Source organism: Durotheca rogersii (genome assembly GCF_024521655.1).
Source record: "Durotheca rogersii strain YMJ 92031201 chromosome Unknown GGS23scaffold_39, whole genome shotgun sequence".
In the NCBI taxonomy this organism is placed as follows: domain Eukaryota; kingdom Fungi; phylum Ascomycota; class Sordariomycetes; order Xylariales; family Xylariaceae; genus Durotheca; species Durotheca rogersii.
In genome coordinates this window covers 190,702-209,818 of record NW_026251270.1, presented here as the reverse complement: position 1 = coordinate 209,818, position 19,117 = coordinate 190,702, and the positions used below count along the sequence as shown (strand labels likewise).

General features: G+C 53.1%; 5 protein-coding genes across 5 annotated transcripts; 4 read left to right on the top strand and 1 right to left on the bottom strand.

Annotated features, from left to right (window-relative positions):
* Positions 1–2,312: 2,312 nt before the first annotated feature.
* On the bottom strand, positions 2,313–7,391 carry GGS23DRAFT_600889 (uncharacterized protein; the record flags this gene model as incomplete). The annotated part of the gene is made up of 7 exons (XM_051519137.1): positions 2,313–2,327; positions 2,436–2,563; positions 2,666–3,866; positions 3,936–5,302; positions 5,364–6,441; positions 6,529–6,806; positions 6,866–7,391. The coding sequence occupies 7 exons, from the start codon at positions 7,389–7,391 to the stop codon at positions 2,313–2,315; spliced, it is 4,593 nt and encodes a 1,530-aa protein (XP_051367705.1).
* Positions 7,392–8,828: 1,437 nt separating this feature from the next.
* GGS23DRAFT_347906 (transaldolase) lies at positions 8,829–10,254 on the top strand. Its single transcript, XM_051513109.1, has 5 exons — positions 8,829–9,058; positions 9,126–9,169; positions 9,228–9,483; positions 9,545–9,776; positions 9,846–10,254. Exons 1-5 carry the CDS (start codon positions 8,974–8,976, stop codon positions 10,240–10,242), a joined length of 1,014 nt encoding a protein of 337 aa, XP_051367704.1. The 5' UTR covers positions 8,829–8,973; the 3' UTR covers positions 10,243–10,254.
* An 821-nt stretch (positions 10,255–11,075) lies between these two features.
* GGS23DRAFT_587897 (NCS1 nucleoside transporter) lies at positions 11,076–13,976 on the top strand. The gene is made up of 4 exons (XM_051517518.1): positions 11,076–11,705; positions 11,788–12,101; positions 12,174–12,779; positions 12,839–13,976. Exons 1-4 carry the CDS (start codon positions 11,588–11,590, stop codon positions 13,466–13,468), a joined length of 1,668 nt encoding a protein of 555 aa, XP_051367703.1. The 5' UTR covers positions 11,076–11,587; the 3' UTR covers positions 13,469–13,976.
* Positions 13,977–14,090: 114 nt separating this feature from the next.
* On the top strand, positions 14,091–14,699 carry GGS23DRAFT_587891 (uncharacterized protein; the record flags this gene model as incomplete). The annotated part of the gene is made up of 1 exon (XM_051517517.1): positions 14,091–14,699. A coding segment is annotated over one exon (609 nt), but the record flags the coding sequence as incomplete, so codon positions are not given.
* A 2,336-nt stretch (positions 14,700–17,035) lies between these two features.
* GGS23DRAFT_600886 (carboxylic acid transport protein) lies at positions 17,036–18,676 on the top strand (the record flags this gene model as incomplete). The annotated part of the gene is made up of 3 exons (XM_051519136.1): positions 17,036–17,468; positions 17,524–17,650; positions 17,710–18,676. 3 exons carry the CDS (start codon positions 17,036–17,038, stop codon positions 18,674–18,676), a joined length of 1,527 nt encoding a protein of 508 aa, XP_051367701.1.
* Between the last annotated feature and the right edge of the window lie 441 nt (positions 18,677–19,117).

Genomic DNA, 19,117 nt, shown 5'->3' with positions numbered 1-19,117 from the left:
ATCCCGCTTACGTATCGACGATTATTAACCTTTTTACCTAAGCTAGCCGTTATTAATACTAGAGCTAGGCCTTTTCGGTAAGTATCGATCTTATTTAATTAATCTTTTAAACGTTCCGGGTAAAGCTTTCTTTATAAGTTTCGAAGTAGGATTTAACCTTAATTTATTATAGTCGGAACTTAACTAAGTCCTTATCGTTATAAGCCGTAGGTTTAATAAGGTATATTAGATTAATCGTTACCGTAGTATTTCGTCGATTATTTATAGCTCTAGTCTAAGCTTTAATTATACGTTCCTCGGCCGGGTCGAGAGGCTCCTACGGTTCTTTAGGGGCGCCGGACGGGCGTTACGGCTTTTACGGGTCCCCGGATTTTAAGTCGTCCGAGTCGTCGGAATTCCCTAAGTTTCCTAAGGTATTCCGCGGGGTCCGAGGCGGTTACGGTAGTCCTTACCCGGCTCCTTTTAATATAAAGGCGCCTACCGCGGCGTCTTAGAAACGGATTCTTACGCGCGCGGTGGTACGTTTAGCCGCGGCGTTTTAGAGTACGCCGTCGGAAATAATTTCCCTTATTCTAACCTCGTTATTAATATATCTTCCGGTAAACGCTATCGTAATACGGATACCCGGCGCGGGAGTAGGCGTTCTTACCTTTTAATTAACTCCCGTAATAATAGACTTAATATCCGTTAGCTTATTACTTAATTATCGTTACTAATATTCCTTAATTAAATTAACCGCGTAAGCCTTAAGGTCGTCCTTAATTAGCTAGGTTTTTTCCTCTATAGCTCCGGGGGTAAGGTATTCTTTACTAAGGATCTCGTTAATCTATTTATCCTTTTACGTAGCTTAGGAGCTAACGTCCGTTACTAACTTATTATATTCCTCGCGTAGTTAGGTTAAGGCTCGTTAGTTTTATAGTACGGCGTCTCGAAGTTAGTTTATTACGGCTATTCGTATTTTATCCTACCGGGTAAATTTAGCTACGGTTTCCTATACGTTCTAGGCGAAGTAGGTGCTTTATTCTACGACTTATTTCTAGAATTCGTAGATCTATATCTTCGTGGTTCGGATACCGGTAGCTTATATTACCGTAGCGGTTTAGTAAAGCTATCGTAGTTATTCGTACTACTTCTTTAGGATCGTATTTTATCGGTATCCTACGTCGACCTAATTAGTTAGTATTACTAGGCTTTAATATATTTATCCCATTTACTTATATAAATCTACGATTTACTACGGAGGATTACGTATAACTACTTCTAAGTTTGCGATTTCCGGAGCATCCGTTATAACTACCTTATATTCTTAGGGTTAATATACGATAAGGGATTTATTAATTAGTTCGGGGGTTAGCTCCGGCTAAGGCGCTAGAGTAGTTCGTTCGGCGTCCTTTACCTTTAATTCCGCTATTACGGCCTTTAATTCGTTAATCGTAGCTATTATTTAGGCTACCTCCGCTATAAAGATCGGCGCTACTTCCGAAGTAACTAGTCGCGGGAGTAAGAAAGTCTACGCTTCTAGTCCTTTAGTAAAGGATCGAGGTTAATCCGGTAGTAATGGTACCGGGGTAGCGGCTTTAACGTATAACGCCGGCTTAGGCTTTTCTTATTATTAACTTATAGTAAAGTTATAAGGGTAAAAGTAATATAAAATTATTTATAATAAAGGGATATACTTAGAATAGGTTTAATTTAACTAATAATTCTATAGGGGGTCTCTTAGGTCCTTATCTTCTTCTAAGTTCTACGTTCCTTTCTCGTCTTAATATAACCCGGAAGTACCTCTGTACCTTTATACCTTAGTACCTTAATACCGTAGCTATCCGAAGCTTATCTAGGACTTTCCTTAATAGGTCGCCGAGGTAACGGCCTTAATACCCGATATTATCCTCCTAACCTTTATAGCCTGATTTATTAGCGCAGGGTTCCATCTCCGTATGACAAGAATTATACTCTGTTGCGGCCTCTCCCCTCTCTCGCCCGTTTCGTTGCCCTGCTCTATAAAGCCTGAATATTCCACCTTCCTCAAGACCCTCAAGAGACTGACAATTTCTCTCCTTCTTTGCTCAGCTACCCCAATAACTTCATGCGCCAATGTGATTATAACTTGCGGCGGGTGCTAGAAGAGTCCCCCACGTAAACATCAATTTATTATCGGACGAGCAAATTCGAGTCAAATCACCTAAATATAGGATATTAAATAGGATCGGCATGGGCAGGTTGCGATGGTTCCCTCTTGAACTACTACATTAGGATGTTGAATCTCTTAGCAAGCGAGGGCAAAGCAACAGAACCAGGCCCAGAAACGACACTCAGGCGTCAGTGACCTATACCGTTAGACACGGTAAGGAACAGTCACGAAGCTAAGCAGGAAACGACGGGCTACTAATATAACCTTCACCTCGGACGAACCCGACAATACCTAGCAAGCTTACAAATGTATAGATCAGCTTGTATGCTAGGTGCGCGCGGACAAAAGAAACGCGAACGGGAAGCTCAAATGGACGCTTCGCCTCCAACTCTTCTCCAAACGCTTCTTTGAATATCAACATCGACAGCTCGGCTGATTTAGGTATCCAGTTGCTAACAAACAGGATGCCCAGCCTTCATGACCTTCTACCCCCCCTCGCCCTACCCCTACCCCCACCCCTGCCCCTGCCCCTACCTCTACCCCGAAGAGGAGTGCCCGGCTGCCGAGGAGTTCCAGAATCCTGGGTCTGAACGGCACCCGCGTCCGCGGGGGCCTCCAAGGTCGTCGGCGCCCTGGCGTCCGTAGCAGTCTCTTGATTTTTACGCGGAGGCAGAGAGGCCGGGGAGCGTTCGCCGAACACCTTACCGAACTCTATCACTCTCCTCACGAGATCCGCGTGGACGGGGTCCATTTGTCGAGCCGGTTGGTTCGGCCCGGCGGACGACGGCCCAGGAGCTTGTCTAGTCCCCGTCTTCGGGGTAGAACCAGCCCTCCCACCAGCCCTCCTCCGCCTCTTCCTTTGGCGCTTCTTGGGCGACCGTGGCGCGTCGGGCCGCAGGTTGTCAAGCGGGTCTGGGGCGGCGCCTGTTTCCGAGTACTCCTCCTCCACCTCGTCGTCCGAGTCCAGGCTACCCGGCGCTGGGAACGAGCGGTCAAGGTTGGAGCCGCGCTTGCGTTTCTGCGGTGGCTTCCTCCGGGTTTTCCGCCGTTTCTCCGGCACATTCGGATCATCATCATCATCATCGTCGAACTCCGATTCCTCCCAGAAGATATCACGGTAGTCTTCGTCCCTGAGACTATCGTCCTCCACGCCTTCGTAGCTACTGTCCTCGTCACCATCGCCGGTCTCGCCATCATCGCTGCCCTCTTCATCGTCGCCTCCCTCGCCATCATGGCCACCCTCGTCATCATGGCCACCCTCGTCATCATGGCCACCCTCGTCATCAAGGCTATCTTCGTATTCAAAGTCGTCCTTGTATCGATCAAACCATTCGTCACCCCCCAACCTCGAGGTGTCCTGCCACTTTTCGGTGTCTGGCATTGGGTCATCGTGAAGCGGGATTTCCGTGCCCTCATATGGTGGCCATGGGAGTGCGCGACTCCGGGACAGGGCGTGCAAGCCGGTGGGATCGTCGTTATTCGGGTCGTCCTCAATCGAGCCGACCGCCGCTTTCGCATTATACGGCCCTTCCCAGACCCTCTTCACGCTGCTAGGACGCACGGGAAACATGGTATGCCGGTAGGCCGGATACCGGGCGACGAACTCGAAGTAAGCACGGGCGAAGTCGAATTCTCCCCCGGGCAAGATCCACCCACTGCGGTTGGGCATCTCGGACATCTGGGCGGTACCGTAGCCCCGACGGATTTTGCAGGAACCTCGGGGACTCATGTGTAGCTAAAGAGATTGCATATTGTCAGCTCGGAAGGACTCGACTGTGGTGGTGGTGGTAGCTAATGAACTTACCTTAATTTCCGCCGCGTTCACGCCCGCCTCTCTGAAGCATCGAGAGCATTTCGCGTCTGGAACTGGCAAGAATTCGTGTGCTGGGTCCTCCACACCGAGTTTCTCATTCCAGTCGGGAGATCTCTCGCGGCGCGCGGGCGGCGGGCTAAGGGGAGATGCTTCCACCCATAGCAGTACGTCTTCGTCTGCGTGATCCAACCCAGCCTTCTCGTCGCCCTTAGCCATCGAGTAATCCGACTTCTCGGCGCCGCTGTCTTGCGGTAGCTCCTCCCCTGTTTCATACTTCTCCTGAGGTTTAGAGTCCTGGTCCCCCGGCTTCCCCTCGGCGGCCGCTGGAGGACCCGACGACGCGTCGAGACACGATTTGATATGCCACGCCTTCTCACCATACTTCTTGTCGCCGAGAAATACGCCGCAGTTCGGGCAGCAGTTGAAAGGGGGCCCGCCCGGTCGTCGGCAACGCCCGGCGTGTATCTCGCGATATGCCCGGTTCATGGTAGGGTCGTACTCCAAGCCGCAGGAGGCGCAGAAGCGACCGGGATCGAAAAAGTCCTCGTTCACCAGGCCACATTCGCAAGCGACATACGGATGTAGCAATGCCCGTCCGCAGTGCTGACACCATGTAGTCGACCCGGATGCGGCGCCTCTCTCCGAAGCTTCCAAGCACACACGGTCATGGTGTTTCTGATCCTTGGAATTGTTCAGCTTTAGCTGATCTCGCCCACAGACATGGCAGAAGTTCGTTCTTGTCAGAGTTCCTAGCGACTTTCCCTTTTGTGTGTTAGGAACACTGAAGAGCTCTCTTAAATCATCGTAATGCGCTTCCAGAAAGTGCTGTCTAATGCTGTGGTCGTTGAACAGGGGGAGAGCATAATCCAGCCTAGGACAGAGAAAACAGGTCAGGGTGGTATGGTCTTCTCGCAAATGTCTAGCAAGACCTTCGCCGTCACTAAACGGAAAATACCGGCCGCAATCTAGATAGGGGCACTCTCTAATCCTGTCAAGGAGCTGTCCGCGTAGCATGTGGACCTCTCGTTCTAGTCGGGCAACCTCACCGGGAGTCCGCATAGCGATGGTGAACCCCGGAATGCTAGGTCCGGTCTTGATGATAGTTTCGACTGGAGGAGCTTGGATCGGAATCGCAGGTTTGGTGGGATTGGTAAAGATCCCCGGAACGTCCCAGAAGAGCCTCTCACGTAGCCTCTGGGCTCTTTCGGCGCCAGTCCGGTTATTGTCCGAGTTTCTGAAAAGCTGGTTCATCGGCTCGCTGTACGGCTCCGGCTTGAACGCCGCCTCCCAGTGAGATGATAGTGGCGTTATGTCGGTACGGTCGTATCGCGGGCCCCATATCACGTTCTGGTCAAGGTCTTTCGAGTGGAATTAGTTTAATCTGAGCTTCGCGAGAGGTTTAGTAGGTTGAATACTCACCCCAGGACTCGTCCCAATTCTGAAGAGATACTACCAGGTCCGGTTCTGTAACATTCCTCGCAATCCATTTCCAGCCATTTTCGTCCGTCTTCGGGAAGATGACAAAGTTCATCTTATTTTGCCCCCAGGTTGACTGGGTCAGTTGAAGGACTTGGTTATCACCTTCAGTCTGGTAGTCGGGAAACAGATCCTGCTTGACCGCAGCCCTGAAATCCGCCAATGTGATGTTGTCGAGGTCAATTTGGACTGGTTGTGTCCCAGGTTGCCTGCTCCGTATTCGATAGGAATCAAATACCGGGCGAGCTATGATGCTGACATTCTTATACCCAGAATGAATACGCGGGGCCTGAAATGCTCGCATGATAAACCTCCAATCTGACAGCGTTGAGAGGCCAATCTTGCCACCGGCGGTAAGAACGCGGCCTGGCTTAACCCGCACGTTCAGGAAGTCCTCGCCTGGGATCCATATGTCGATGCCGAGCATCTCATCAGAACTTACAGCGAATCGATTAGTCTCCGATACTGCCTCGAGCACCTTCGAAAAACTCTGGCGGTCCTTTTCTGTGCCGTTAACGATCAGGTCCTCTTTATGGATGACCATTGGGTGTTGGCTCGAGGTCTCGTCCAAAGTCGAAAAGTTATCTTCGTAGGAATGGAAACCGGGAACGCAAATTGCCGCGTAGTCTTCGGGGATGGTGATCGACTTGAAGTTAAGAAGTGGGATTTCACTTTTTCCGGCCTGTCCTCTCCAAAGCCCTCCCCAGACATCGGGTGGGGGGTCTAACGATCCGTATGTGAGACTTCCTGAATCCGTCCCAAACCGAAGATATTTATGGGAATCCTTCGGGTAAAGCACCCTTATAGCATGTCGGTATTCGGGATGATATCGGATTGACGCGTTCGTCGACTGGAGTGCCCGCGGGATGTTCATGTATGCTGTATCCTGACGGTCATCATCCAACAAGCGAACAACGTTCTCGTCAAACCAGTAGGACGGCTGGTAGGAGCCGGGGTGCTCCTCCTGATCGAAGTGTATGAAATAGCAGTACCGATACCCTTCCCCAGTGTTTAGCCACTTCTGGACCGTCGAGAAAAGAGCGTCGTCTGGGGGGGGTTCCGTCAAGCCAGAATAGACTGTGCCAGTTACTTGATCCAGAAAACTTACGCTTGGGATGGTTGCATCCCAAACCTCGACGCATATGTTGAAGTTGTAGCTGTACTTTACTCCCAAGAGGCGTCTTACCGCGCCTACAAAATCGTCATATTGGTTATTCGTGAGGAGTGACCCCTGGAACCCGTAAATCCGAATAGGTGCTACCGGTGAGGTATCTGTGTTTCCACCATCCTTATTCTGGTCGGGGTCCTCAAAAAGGAGAGCACCACCGCGGAGACCTAACGGAAGATTCTGCGTTGATGGACCCCCGGGAAAATCCGTGGTGCGGACTGTACGACCGGCGTTAGATGCATATTACCTAGAGGCTTGTGTCTCTCAGTTTCCTTACCGCGCTGCTGGGGATTCCCGTAAGATCTCTCGGCGTAATCCTGAAGAAATTCCAGAGGGTCGTCGTCAACCATCGGCTTCTCCATCTCAAAATCAAGGTCAGTCGGTTGGTATCCCTGGGACCTGCCGATATTCATCGGGGCAATGGGCAGCCCAAAATAAAGAAAGGCCATTTTGAGTTGAAGCGATTGGGGGTGGCCGTGGAAACGTGTTTCTAAGAGGTTTTGATAACGGATGGAGTGGTTCCTTTGCTGTTCAGCTAAGACCGAGGAGGTGTGGGTTGGTTCAAAAAGCGCGATCTCGTAATCATCAAAGGTATTCTCGAGGATTTCTTGGATCGTTCTACATCCAAGTAACTTCGAGAAGTATTCCTCCATCCGCAAGAAGTCTGGGTGGTCCTTGTCGATGAATGGGTTTGCTCGGAGCTCGAAAGGCTTCTTTTCTATGAAGTTTGTGGTCTGTTGCTGACCGATCCGGCTGGCAGGCCTAACAGCCTGCGAATTCCCGCTTCGCCCGGTTCTAGGCATGGCAACGGTGTGCATAGCCTATTCTAAGGCGCAGAGAGAGTATAGATGTTCCTCTAACCACATGAGAAGCTTGCCGGCTACGAGGTTGCGAGGACAGTGTTGAATGTGGAATTGAGGGCCCCGGCCACCGATCGAGAAAAAAAAATATCGTGTCTAAAGATGTATCCGATGAGGGTTGTCAGGAGAAAGAAATGGTTTCCGTTTAGGCATACCAGGAACAAAGAATAGAGCTAGCTTATACGAGAAGAGGATGGTGACAAATTAGCCCATTCAGCTGCCGCACGATCCCGGAAATAGTTTCTGCTGTTCAAGTTAGAAGGGAGATGAATGGTATAACCAGAGACGGAAGCATGCCATTCCACTCGCTTATCAGTTTTGAAACAATTCCTTGCAGACAGAAAGACAAAGAACGGGGAACTGGACTAGCTGTATTCATCTCGCCCGCGTGCAAAACGTCTTTCAGTCACAAACAAGCCGTTTTCGGATTCCCCGTGCGCAGAAAGCCCTGGGAGAGCCTTCGTGAGCAATGCTCTCGGTGTTATGAGAGGCCGGAATGCGCTTCATCGCTACCACAGGTACGGTTTGGTATAATACAGCCAACCACACTTCGCTCATGACTCTGACAACGGTAACAATAAAGTGTCTAGAAATGACCGTAAACTGCAAAACCCACCGTACCGGTAGAGACTAGAGGGACGGTTGTACGTCCTAGCGATACCTCCCTAACTATTCGGCTGTTACCTCAGTTGAATGCCATTGTATGGCATGTCGCTGTACGGCGGAACGGCTAGGCCGACTTAACCACATTCCATCGAGACGATTCGTTATAGTGCCAACATTTCCTATTGCAGTTAGTCCGGGCTAATATCGCTCTCTCCCAACCACACATTTAGCTAGGATAGATATCGACAACACAAGTCGTGTCTGTTAATATGTCTGAAGAAAGATGCCTGTTGCGAGCGATTAAGCGTCCAACCGATTGCTATGCTTTGGGTTAAGCCGGAACTTGCATATTCGGGAAGGCCTCAATATAGTAGATCTCTGGGCTATGGGACTGCGGGACCATTGTGGGGTGGTGGAAAAAAGAAAAGCGGCTGGGGTAGTGATAATACTCTCAAAACCGAGATTCAGGCCCGGAGGCTATAGTAGGATTCCGATGAACACAGTATTTGGGAAAGAGTTTGGGGAGGTTTATAGTCAAACAGCGCCTTGGCACCAGGCATTTCTCCAAGCAGACACACATGCTCTAGTCATAATATTGCGCCCAGGACGGGCCGCGAGCGGTGTATGACCCCACTGGTCGTGGAAATGGCAGCGACTAATAATGGCATGGCGATTCTGACGAGGGGTGGACACGATGATCCCCCGCCGTCTGGCACGATGCTCGTATGGATCCACCCCGAGAGCCATCCGGTGTTCCCCCGGGTATTGGCTCCTACCGCTTATATCACAGGCAGCGATCTCGGATGAGGTGGGGGAGGTTGCGTGGGACTGATCGGGCATGTCTAGCATCCAAAACTTCTCCGGCCCACACATCTAAGGGATACCTTTCACAAACCGTTCGGCAGCGACATCATACGAAATGGGGACCGACGCACAGCAAACGAGTCTGTTGGACGTGCTGCGATCGCGCAGCGCGGTGGACTGCGATACGTTTGACGTCGATGGTAAGCAGCTGTTGTCTACCGCCACGGCACCATCGTGTGGCAAGGCGTGCGAATCTCACCAGCACAGTGCCTACGAAGCTCGGCCCGTTCGTGGATTGCACATCAAATCAGGTGAGCTAGTCTTCAGCATCGATTCCAGCAGCTGCTCAGGAGCTAAAGGCCGAGAGAGGCTATCGCGTACGGCGAACTTGTCCGCCTCGATGGGGACGGGCGTCCGATCCATGCCCAGTTGATCCAGGACGCCATTAGCTTTGCGTCGGCGAAAGAAAGCGTATATCCGGATGTCAACACAGCCGAGTTGGCGGTGGAGGTAATGATGGTGAAGCTGGCTCTCAGGATAGTTCCCTATCTCAAGGGCTACTCCCATATCCAGACCAACCCCAAGTATGCTTACGACAAGCGCAAGACGGTGGAGAATGGCAAACGTAAAGGCATCCCCGGCAAGCCAATCCTGGGTCGCGGATCGCTAACTTCCGCCGTCTCTAGGTATCGTGGCGATATTCGCAGAGCTTGACCCGACCTACGACACCGGAAGAGTGTGCATCAAGGTGCCATCGACCTGGGAGGGCATGCAGGCGTGCCGTGACCTAGAGAAGCAGGGGATTGCGACGCTCGCAACAACCATGTTTTGCCTCGAGCAGGCCGCTCTCGCCGCTCACGTAGGTTGCACTTATATCGCGCCTTACATCAACGAGTTGCGCGTGCATTTTGACAAGAGGTATGTTGCGTCGGGAGCGGAGGAGGGACGACAGGCGAGGGCTAGCCGTTGACCAGTGCGTGCGTCCAGTTACGTCGACGAGAATAAGGCATTCGGGTTCTGCGGTTCTGCTCAGCGATACTACGAGAAGATCGGGAGCAAGACGCAGGTCTTGCCTGCTAGCTTGACCTCCATCCAGGAGGTCATGAAGCTGGCGGGCGCTCACCACATCACCATCGCTCCTCACTTGCTGACTGAACTAGCCGAAACGGCGGCGGACCCCTGGGGAGGAGAGATCGGGAGCGTGTTCGAAGGCCAAGAGGGAGAAGCGGTACGCGATTACAGCAGCGTAGTGGAGGACGAGAGCGCTTGGCGCCTGGCCTTTACCCGGAGTTGGGAGGGCAAAGCCGAAGGCAAGATCATCCAGGCGATTAACATATTCTGCAACAAGCAGGACGCCCTGGAGGGTTTAGCTCGGCGGGGATGATCACAACGACGGAACCCGGAATCGTCAAATCTGATGTCGCATTATATGTATATACCTACTGCATGTGGTAGTGGTGGTAGTAGTGGTAGCGGCAGCGACGTGATGGTTCTCCCCTGTGGGAGGTGGCCCCGGTCGATAACTGCACGCGCCATCACCTCGCCATGGGGTCACTATAGGGATAGTATCGCCGACTTTACCCCGTCCTCTTGGAGCGAGTCTCGCCTGGGGAAGAGTGGGGGAGGCGAGGGGTAAGGGGGGACCCTTGCTGTCATGGAAAGGTATTAGGTATATGTTGTTATCGTCAATTTTATCGATTTTTGAACATACCTACAGACGCCACGCTGGGCCAGCCAGCCCAGCCAGCCAACCCAGCCAAACCATCCATGTTGACTGAGATAGGACGATGATACATGCGCGCGGATATTCTCACCGAGAGACACGAGATCGACCCGCTTTACACCAGGGAGTGAAGCGTTGCATGCATGTAGAGATGGATGACAGTAGCGGATGCGGCTCGTGGGTAGAGAAAAGTCGAGAACGAAGCGGCAAGAGAATACCTGTTAACAAAGGGGAAGGAAAAAAGTGGAAGAAGAATAGAAAACAAAACATTCAGGAAAGGAGAAATGCCGTAGTCGCGGAATTTACCGAGTGCATCGGAAGGAGTTAAGAGGTAGGTACCTATTCCTCGTTAGGGACCTGCTACTCCAGGTGCTTATCTACTTAGGTACTTAGGTACCTAGTAATTACCTATGCGTGTCCGGGTAACAGGTTCGTAGAATCGCAGGGTCCCAATGGCAGCTGATCTAGGCATAGTAAATCTATCACCCGATCTTCCATGCCATCTCAGCGTAGGTCGGCGTATCGTCGGGCTTCCAGAACAATCCCTCCATAGCACGTAGATCAGGCAACACCACGGGCAAATCGTTCCAATGTACGGTTCTGCTGGGAAATTTATTCGCCCTCTTCCGTTCACCAGGTCGAGAGACATCCAAGCTGTGGCGCCGGAGCTAGCCTAGCCACGCAGCAATGTCCATCATCACCGCGGTCTGGGCTTGCGTGAGTCCGCGTGGGCAGATAAGACATTCCCTTCCCATTGGGTTTCTCACCGGCCCGCCCGCAAGAGACTGGGTGCTTTGGCAGTCATCCAAGCCTCCTTATCTCACGACCCCTACGTCTCTCGCGTTCTTGTTATCGGCTACGATTACCTATGCCCCTTTATATCATGGAGGCTGATCCGACACGGCCTGGCATGGCCTGCGACTCGCCGGCATTGCATTTTGCGTGCTTCGTCCTAGGAAGGGTATCTCGCAACTTGCAGCCACGATAAAGAGAAGAGTCTGCCACTATGCGGCACTTCTCCCCAGCCGAGCTCAGGCGGAGGCTTACTTCGCTCCGCTCATGGGAGCTTCCCAAGCAGGCTGGCGCGTTTGGCCCAGCCCACGTGTGGACAAATCGTGATATGGGTGAGCAAGGTCTTCACCGACGGAACCGGCATGGCCCTGCCCTGAGACACGCGGCATGCTAACTGGACGTTTTCGCCGATAGACCCGACGCCTATAGAGGACCAGACATGGAGCATTTGGACAATCCTGGCCTACTGGGCCACCGACACGATAAACCTGTCTACGTGGCAGACGGCTTCTGCCATCCTCGCCGTGGGCCTGAGTTGGCGGGAAGCGATCCCGGTCATGATCGTCGGAAACTTCTGCGTCGCGGTAGCACTGGTGCTTAACGGCGCCATCGGTGCGAAGCTCCACGTTCCCTTCGCCGTAATCGCGACCAGCAGTTTCGGCTACTACCTTAGGTATTTCTGCATCGTCAGTCGAGCTGTTCTCGCGATGTTTTGGCTCGGAATACAGGTAATTGGAGTCCCTTAGCGACGTGTGTCCCTGCGGAGGCCGTTCGGGCGGTTAATGTCGGCCTTGTATTAGAGCGCCAACGGTGCGCAATGCGTCACCATCATGCTCCGCGCTTGGGCACCGTCATACGGTGGCATCCGGAATCGGTTACCCGAATCGGCCGGCATCACGACGCAAGGAATGATTTCGTATTTCCTCTTCTGGATTATCCAACTGCCGCTGCTCCTCATCCATCCTACAAAGCTGCGTCCGCTCTTTTGGGTAAAGCTCGTCGCGGCGCCTGTTGCCGCCGTCGCGACCATGGGGTGGTGTATCAACAAGGCTGGGGGCGGTGGCGATATATTCGCTCTACGGGCCGCGGTTAGCGGACCGCAGTATGCTTGGCTGTGGTTGTCCTGCATGTCAAGCGTAACGGGGAACTGGAGTACGTTAGCAGTCAACATACCCGACTTCACGCGCTACGCAAGGTCGGCCAAGGGCCAGTATGTCCAACTTCCCGCGATGCCCCTTATTTTCACCATGTGCGGTATCCTGGGCATCGTAACCACGTCGGCAAGCAAAGTGTTCAGCGGCGAATACATGTGGAATCCCCTAGACATCATCTCCATGTGGCTTGATCACGGTGCCGGCGGGCGGTGCGCTGCTTTCTTCGCTGCCCTCGCTTGGTATATCGCTCAGGTACGTGAATGCCACCTAAGCATCTCTTTAAAATTACCATGCCAACGTTCTCCACACAGGTAGGCACAAACATCACGGCCAATTCGATATCGGCAGCCAACGACTTGACCGTCCTCCTCCCTCGCTGGGTCAACATCAAGCGAGGCTGTGTGATCGCTGCCGTCGTCGGCGGCTGGGTGCTAGTACCGTGGAAGATACTGAGTTCCGCGCACACGCTCCTCGCCTTCATGGGCGGATACGCCGTCTTCCTCGGGCCAATGGCCGGTATCATGGCGTCGGACTACTGGCTCGTGAAGAAGGGGAACGTCGACGTCCCCGGTCTTTACGACCCTGATGGCCGCTATCGGTATGTCGGTGGCTGCAACTGGCGTGCAGCTGTCGCTTTCATCGTCCCCGTTGCGCCTCTTCTACCTGGCCTCGGCCTCAGCATCAGCGGACCTGATGCGGTGCATATTAATGACGGCATTACCCATCTCTATACACTCAACTGGCTGTTCGGATTCCTGACTTCGGCCATCCTCTACGCGGGATTGAGTATCGCTGTGCCAGATAAGGCCACACTTCAAGGCGCGACTTGGGATTTGAACGGCGCCGTCATCGAGGCTAGGGAGCGGGAGGAGTACGTTGGCGAAGTGAAGGGTGCTACGGTCAATACACCTAGGACGAGTGGGGCCGAAAAGAAGCCATAACTAAATATAGGCAGATCAAATAAACCTGTCTGCTCATCGGCCAGTAGGCAGATTTATCGATCCTACATAATCAGACCGAATCGCGATCGATCTGCATCCGCTGTAACATCGTAGTCAGGAGCTGGCCGGTCAACAACCCTTAAAGTAACAGCCGACGGTGTCCATGCGTCAGATACAAACGTGTACGGCCATGTGGTAGCTGCTGTGTAAATTGCGCCCCTCTAGAAACAATGCTACGTATCATCTCAGCTACCAGCCACGTCTGTACTGACGGGAATCCGGCATGAGGTGCGCTCGGATAGAGCGTAGCAGCACGTTCGTCCCCAAGTCGCGTCCGGGTAATACCCCCGGGCCGTGGACCAAGAGGAAGGTTTGCAAGAATGGTGGATGTAATATTCCGGCCGAGTGCGGGCCTTGCATGGTAGGTATAGCCTCGTGATATATCGCGTTCGCTTCCCCTGGGCACTTTCGCCCTGAACATCTAGGAGCATTGCTCGTCAGCAGATCCTCCCCCCCTCCCCCCCGCCGGCATACTGGTGGGCGCCCCGCTTAGCAGCAACTCCGGTGTGCTTGCCGATCTCCGGGGCCCCATCAGGCGTGGGAATGCCGCGGCCGTTTACAGATGCATAATCTTAGTAGGATCAGCTCTAGACCCAGGTCGTGGGGGTCTCCTCGAGCTTCACGAGCCTCGAGATGGGTCTTTTTGGCGACGTCGCTCCGCTGTTCATGTTTAAGGCACCTGTGCGCGGTGCCCGTACCATTCGGCAGTTTAAAATACCTGGTTGCCAACACGTCAGTCAGGTCCTCCACACAATCCAGCGGCCGCTCCCTTCGAGGGCCATCGGTGGCGTGGGAGTGCGCCGCTAATGTCCCTCCTCTATCGAGGCATCCAAGCTGGCTGGGCCGTCCGTTGCATGCGGCATCCGCGACGGCAGCTAACTTAGCCTGTCGTCCGGTCGCCGGCGCAGCAGCGTCATGGTTCACGTCCGAGGTTCTGGGCGTCGGAAGCCGGGTCAGGGATGTGGCTACATGCCCGGCGATGATCCTATACCTACGCCTTTTCTGGGCACAACCCAATGCCCGACGGAAGTGTATGCCTATAGTATGCATTCGTTCGAGGCTTGCTCCCACGGGTCCTCGTGACCTCGTAATAGATTCACAGGCCACGATGGCATCATCGAGTATCGTGAGAGACCGGGCAATCGGCCCTGTTGAAAAAAAAAAAAAAAAAGAAACAGAGAGAGAGTGTGTGTGTGTGGAGGCCTTAAGTCCTCGTTACACGCGTTGAGTCAGTTGGTAACAACTTAGTCAGAGGCAGACGGAATGTGGGTACCATAGGTGCCTAACCTAGGGACGTCTAGCTCGCGCCTATATGTACAGCAGGAGGGGGCCTACAAAAAGGATTGCCCCCGGCGAAGCAGCCCAAAAAATAAAATTTAGCGGTTCGCTGCCGCGGACTTCATAGTTCTAATTGGGCTAGATCTGTTGGGTTAGGCTATCAACCTCGCCTCGGTGAGTACCTAACATACCTATGCGTACCTATTTCGCCCCATCTCTCCACCTACCCGGTACCTCTTATCTACATAAATTCTCTTTTTTTTTTTTCCTCTACCTATTCCTGGCGCATGCCGACGACGCGTAGTATATGTACTAGCGTGTGCATGGCGCCTTACGACGGGGTCCGAGTTGGACCGAAAGGCGTTCAGAATGGAAACCTCATGCGTCTTCCTAGGCTAGGGATCCCGACTCTAATACGTGTGCATCGTGGGTTGCTACTATTGTCACTTAGGTAATATGAGCCCGGGTTATTGGTGGACAATGTCACCATATATTCTCCCGAGAGCTGGAACTAGAGACTGCTAAGAGTAGGTCCCTAAGTCCCTAGAGGGTACCTGCCTGTATTCCACTATGAGGAGGTACAGGTACCTATTCTATAGAAGGTTCTGGCCTACGGGTACCGCGGGAGTTAGGTACCTAAGGTAGAGAGGTATCTATTGTTACCTGTCTGCTTTATACAAGCACCTCGTAGGAAGCTGGATTCCTTAAAGCGTGTATGGTGGCAACTAGGTACACCTCGCCGAATAGTATAGAGGTACCTGCACCTACTTAGAGATACCTCTCCAATCCTCCTCCATTTCATTCCTCTCGTGTCTTCTTCTCTCGTCTCCTGCTCCGAAAAGCATCTGTCGCAAAGGGTGGCGATTCCAAGCAACCTCTGCCCGCGATTACGACACTTACTACAGCAAGAAGTAAGGGACCTCGAGCCGGCGGCTTATTTTCGTGCGAATGTTGTCGCGAAACCGACATTAGCATAAGAGGTTGCCGAGGTGCTAACCGCATAGGTGCGCCAATCAATTCTTCCTCGTGTCCGAAGCTTCGTGAGCCGCACGCTAACTGGCTTGGTTTTTTCGGGAGGCGTAAACAAGATTTGACGGAATCGCTTGGTCTTTGCGGCCAAGGTGGACAGCAGCGGGCTTTAGAGTGGTATTGGCCTAGTTGGTGTCTGAGAATGACAAAAGCGGCCCTAGAACCCCAAGAATACTACAAGGGCAATGCTACGTAGTACTGTCGGCTCCACCGAAGTCCCGGGACGAAGTCTTGGAAGCCCAACCGTGGGGGGTCGTTGGCTAACCACCCTGATGGGGGAAACAATCGCAAGTAATAATTACCCGGCATTCTGACGAGTCTATACTATTTGCGGATCCGTGGCCCTGGGCCGACGTGCACTCGTGATCTCGAGCGTCCAGGTCGTATGCCGTCGACGAAAATTTGCAGGCTGAGGTGGGGTAGCCGGTAGGGCAGGGTAGGTATGGGGATCAGTTCCGACCAGACTTGGAGGCGATGATGACTGCTGTCAGACTTGTGATTAGCTATCTGCCTCACCCCCCTTTTCTACGTTACGCAAGCCCGAGTTCCCGCCCCTATACATAACAGTAGATAGCAAGCTACTGTTCGCGATGCCTTCTCTCCCTGGCCGAGGTGGTAGGGATGCTCAAGCGTGAGCCTATCTCCGAACGCCACCAACTGAGGGTCAACACACGACGGATTTTCCCAACTGGGGCCTCTCCCCCAATCTCCAACCCCCGCGATCAGTCCCCCAGGCGGGGAACAGTCGGCCCTTCGTCGTAAGCTTGGGGACTTCCTAGTCGTGGTGTGCTTGGCTGATCTTGGCTTCCCAATAAGACCATCGTCGACCTCCTTGGCAAGCGTGGTTATGCCCGTCGAGTTGCATCGCGTGGATAGGATCGATGGCATGATGAGACTGAAGGGGACATGAAAGGGAATTCCAGGCGCCTCTGTCACTCTCCAGAGGAGTCATCCGACGGTCACGCCAGGGGTGAATGCCGCTCCAACTTATACATGCCCGTGTATGTGGAAAGATCCTTCCCTACCCTTTCCCGAGCCCTCCCGGTCATCCTCGAGAGGGCGTATAAGAGACGGCCGCCCGCCAGGAAGTGAACCTTGGGAGTATCATGTCCATTGCATCCCCCTGGCGGTAGCATAAAGCTCAAGGACCATTGTCACGAATCTCCAGAGAGACGAGCGGCGTCACGCTGTACGCCAAACATGGCCGCCAACGGTAACGAGCCCGCAGACCCCATCGTAAAGGGCACTCTCGCGACTGCGAAGCAATCGTGGGGTGATCTCTTTCGATGGAAGCAGAGGGTCCTCGTTACGAACGAGCTCGGCGAATCTCACACAGAGTGGCAGTCTCCCGAGCCGTTCAAGAATCCCATCTCTCTTCTTAGGCAGCTGAGTGGGAAGCAGTGGCTCTACTTTCTTGTCGGTCTCTTTGCCTGGACCGCCGACGCCTTCGACTTCCACGCCCTCTCTATCCAGACCGTCAAACTGTCGAGGTACTACAATCGGTCCAAGACCGACATCACCACGGCCATCACTCTGACACTGCTCCTGCGGTCTGTTGGTGCCGCCATCTTTGGGCTCCTCGGCGATCGATTCGGCCGAAAATGGCCCATGGTTGCTAACATGATTGTCCTCGGTAAGTTATCGTCGGCCCCCCCTCCGGTGAGTACAATCACTTACACTTGAGCAAGGCCTATTGCAGATTGCCACCATCTTCAGCGTTACATTTGAACAATTCCTGGCGGTTCGATCGTTATTTGGTCTATTCATGGGCGGCGTCTACGGCAATGCGGTGGCCATGGCGCTCGAGAACTGCCCGTAAGCGATCGTGATCTCCCGACGAGCCCTTGTACATTCTGCTAACCAGCACATCGTAGGACGGACGCACGTGGTCTGATGAGCGGTATCCTACAGCAGGGCTACTCTCTCGGCTATGTCTTCGCCGCGTGTGCGAATCTTGGTGTCGGCGGCGCGACGGATACATGGAAAACTGTCTTCTGGATCGCTGCCGGCCTCTCCATCCTTGCTGGTCTCATACGTTGCTGCTTCCCGGAATCGAAACAATTCAGGGAGGCTAAAGCAGCCGGCCACCATATCTCCGCTGGCGACTTCTGGAGGGAGACGAAGTCGATGCTTGCCCAGGAGTGGCGTATGTGTATCTACTGCATCATCCTCATGACCTGGTTCAACTACTATTCGCATACCAGCCAGGATAGCTATACCACATTCATGCTGTCATCCAAGGAGCTCCCCAACGACGCCGCCACCCGTGCTAGCATCCTCATGAAGACAGGGGCATGCGTAGGCGGTACCATCATCGGATATCTTTCCCAGTTCATCGGCCGTCGCAGGGCCATAGTGGGTGCTGCTCTGCTTAGCTGCTGCATGATTCCGGCTTGGATTCTCCCCAACACGGAAAGTGGCCTCTCCGCCTCGGGCTTCATGATCCAGTTCTTCGTCCAGGGCGCCTGGGGTGTTATACCGATCCACCTCAACGAATTGTCGCCGCCGGCCTACCGATCGAGCTTTCCGGGGATCACTTACCAGATTGGAAACATGATATCTTCGCCGTCGGCCCAGATCGTCAACGCCATAGCCGAAAGCAGATTTGTCACCAGCAAGAGCGGAAAGCTTGTCGAGGCCTATGGTCCAACCATGGGAATTGCCACGGCTATCATCGCCGTTGGCATCATGGTCACAACTGCTTTGGGACCGGAACGCCGTGGGCGGTCCTTCGAACACGCTGGGCCTGCTGGCGCCAATATCCGAACCGACGACGTCGAGAAGGCGGCCGTGGATACCGTATCGCTCGCCGACTCGAAAGTCACAAAAGAGCAAGTATAGAGGCCAAAACAGAAGGCAATTGGGGTAGGGCTATGGGTTGCTCTGCTAGTATAGAACGCGGTGGGGGGACTGGCCACTATTGTTGAAAACACGACTGGAGGACCACCGTCTTCCCCAGAGCGAATGTTGTATTTGTGGAAGATATGTAGTCTGTCTAGTCGGCAAGCGGTTAAACATATAAGCCTACGAAATGGGAGAGTGAGTTGCAAGAATCAAAACCACCGAGTTCCAAGTGACAGGTAGAAGAGCTGGAAATCGTGGCGGAGTCGAGATTAAGAGATGCCAATGCTGGTTTGCTTCTATTATAGCATTTCCTGCCTTGCTCTACATAGGTACCTACCTACCTCCTCTGGTAGATACAGGTACCTAAGAAGCCTGTAACGTGGATCTTTGGGGTAAGTATCTTTTAGGTGCCTCCTCTTAGACTTATTAACATAGAGA

What these genes read in the sequence shown, in the direction of transcription:
- GGS23DRAFT_587897 (XM_051517518.1), top strand. Translation starts at nt 11,588, where the DNA reads ATGCGGCACTTCTCCCCAGCCGAGCTCAGGCGGAGGCTTACTTCGCTC. An exon ending in GTGGACAAATCGTGATATGG is followed by an intron (nt 11,706 to 11,787) that starts GTGAGCAAGGTC and finishes TTTCGCCGATAG; the next exon opens with ACCCGACGCCTATAGAGGAC. An exon ending in TGTTTTGGCTCGGAATACAG is followed by an intron (nt 12,102 to 12,173) that starts GTAATTGGAGTC and finishes GCCTTGTATTAG; the next exon opens with AGCGCCAACGGTGCGCAATG.
- GGS23DRAFT_347906 (XM_051513109.1), top strand. Translation starts at nt 8,974, where the DNA reads ATGGGGACCGACGCACAGCAAACGAGTCTGTTGGACGTGCTGCGATCG. An exon ending in CGATACGTTTGACGTCGATG is followed by an intron (nt 9,059 to 9,125) that starts GTAAGCAGCTGT and finishes TCACCAGCACAG; the next exon opens with TGCCTACGAAGCTCGGCCCG. An exon ending in TGGATTGCACATCAAATCAG is followed by an intron (nt 9,170 to 9,227) that starts GTGAGCTAGTCT and finishes AGGCCGAGAGAG; the next exon opens with GCTATCGCGTACGGCGAACT.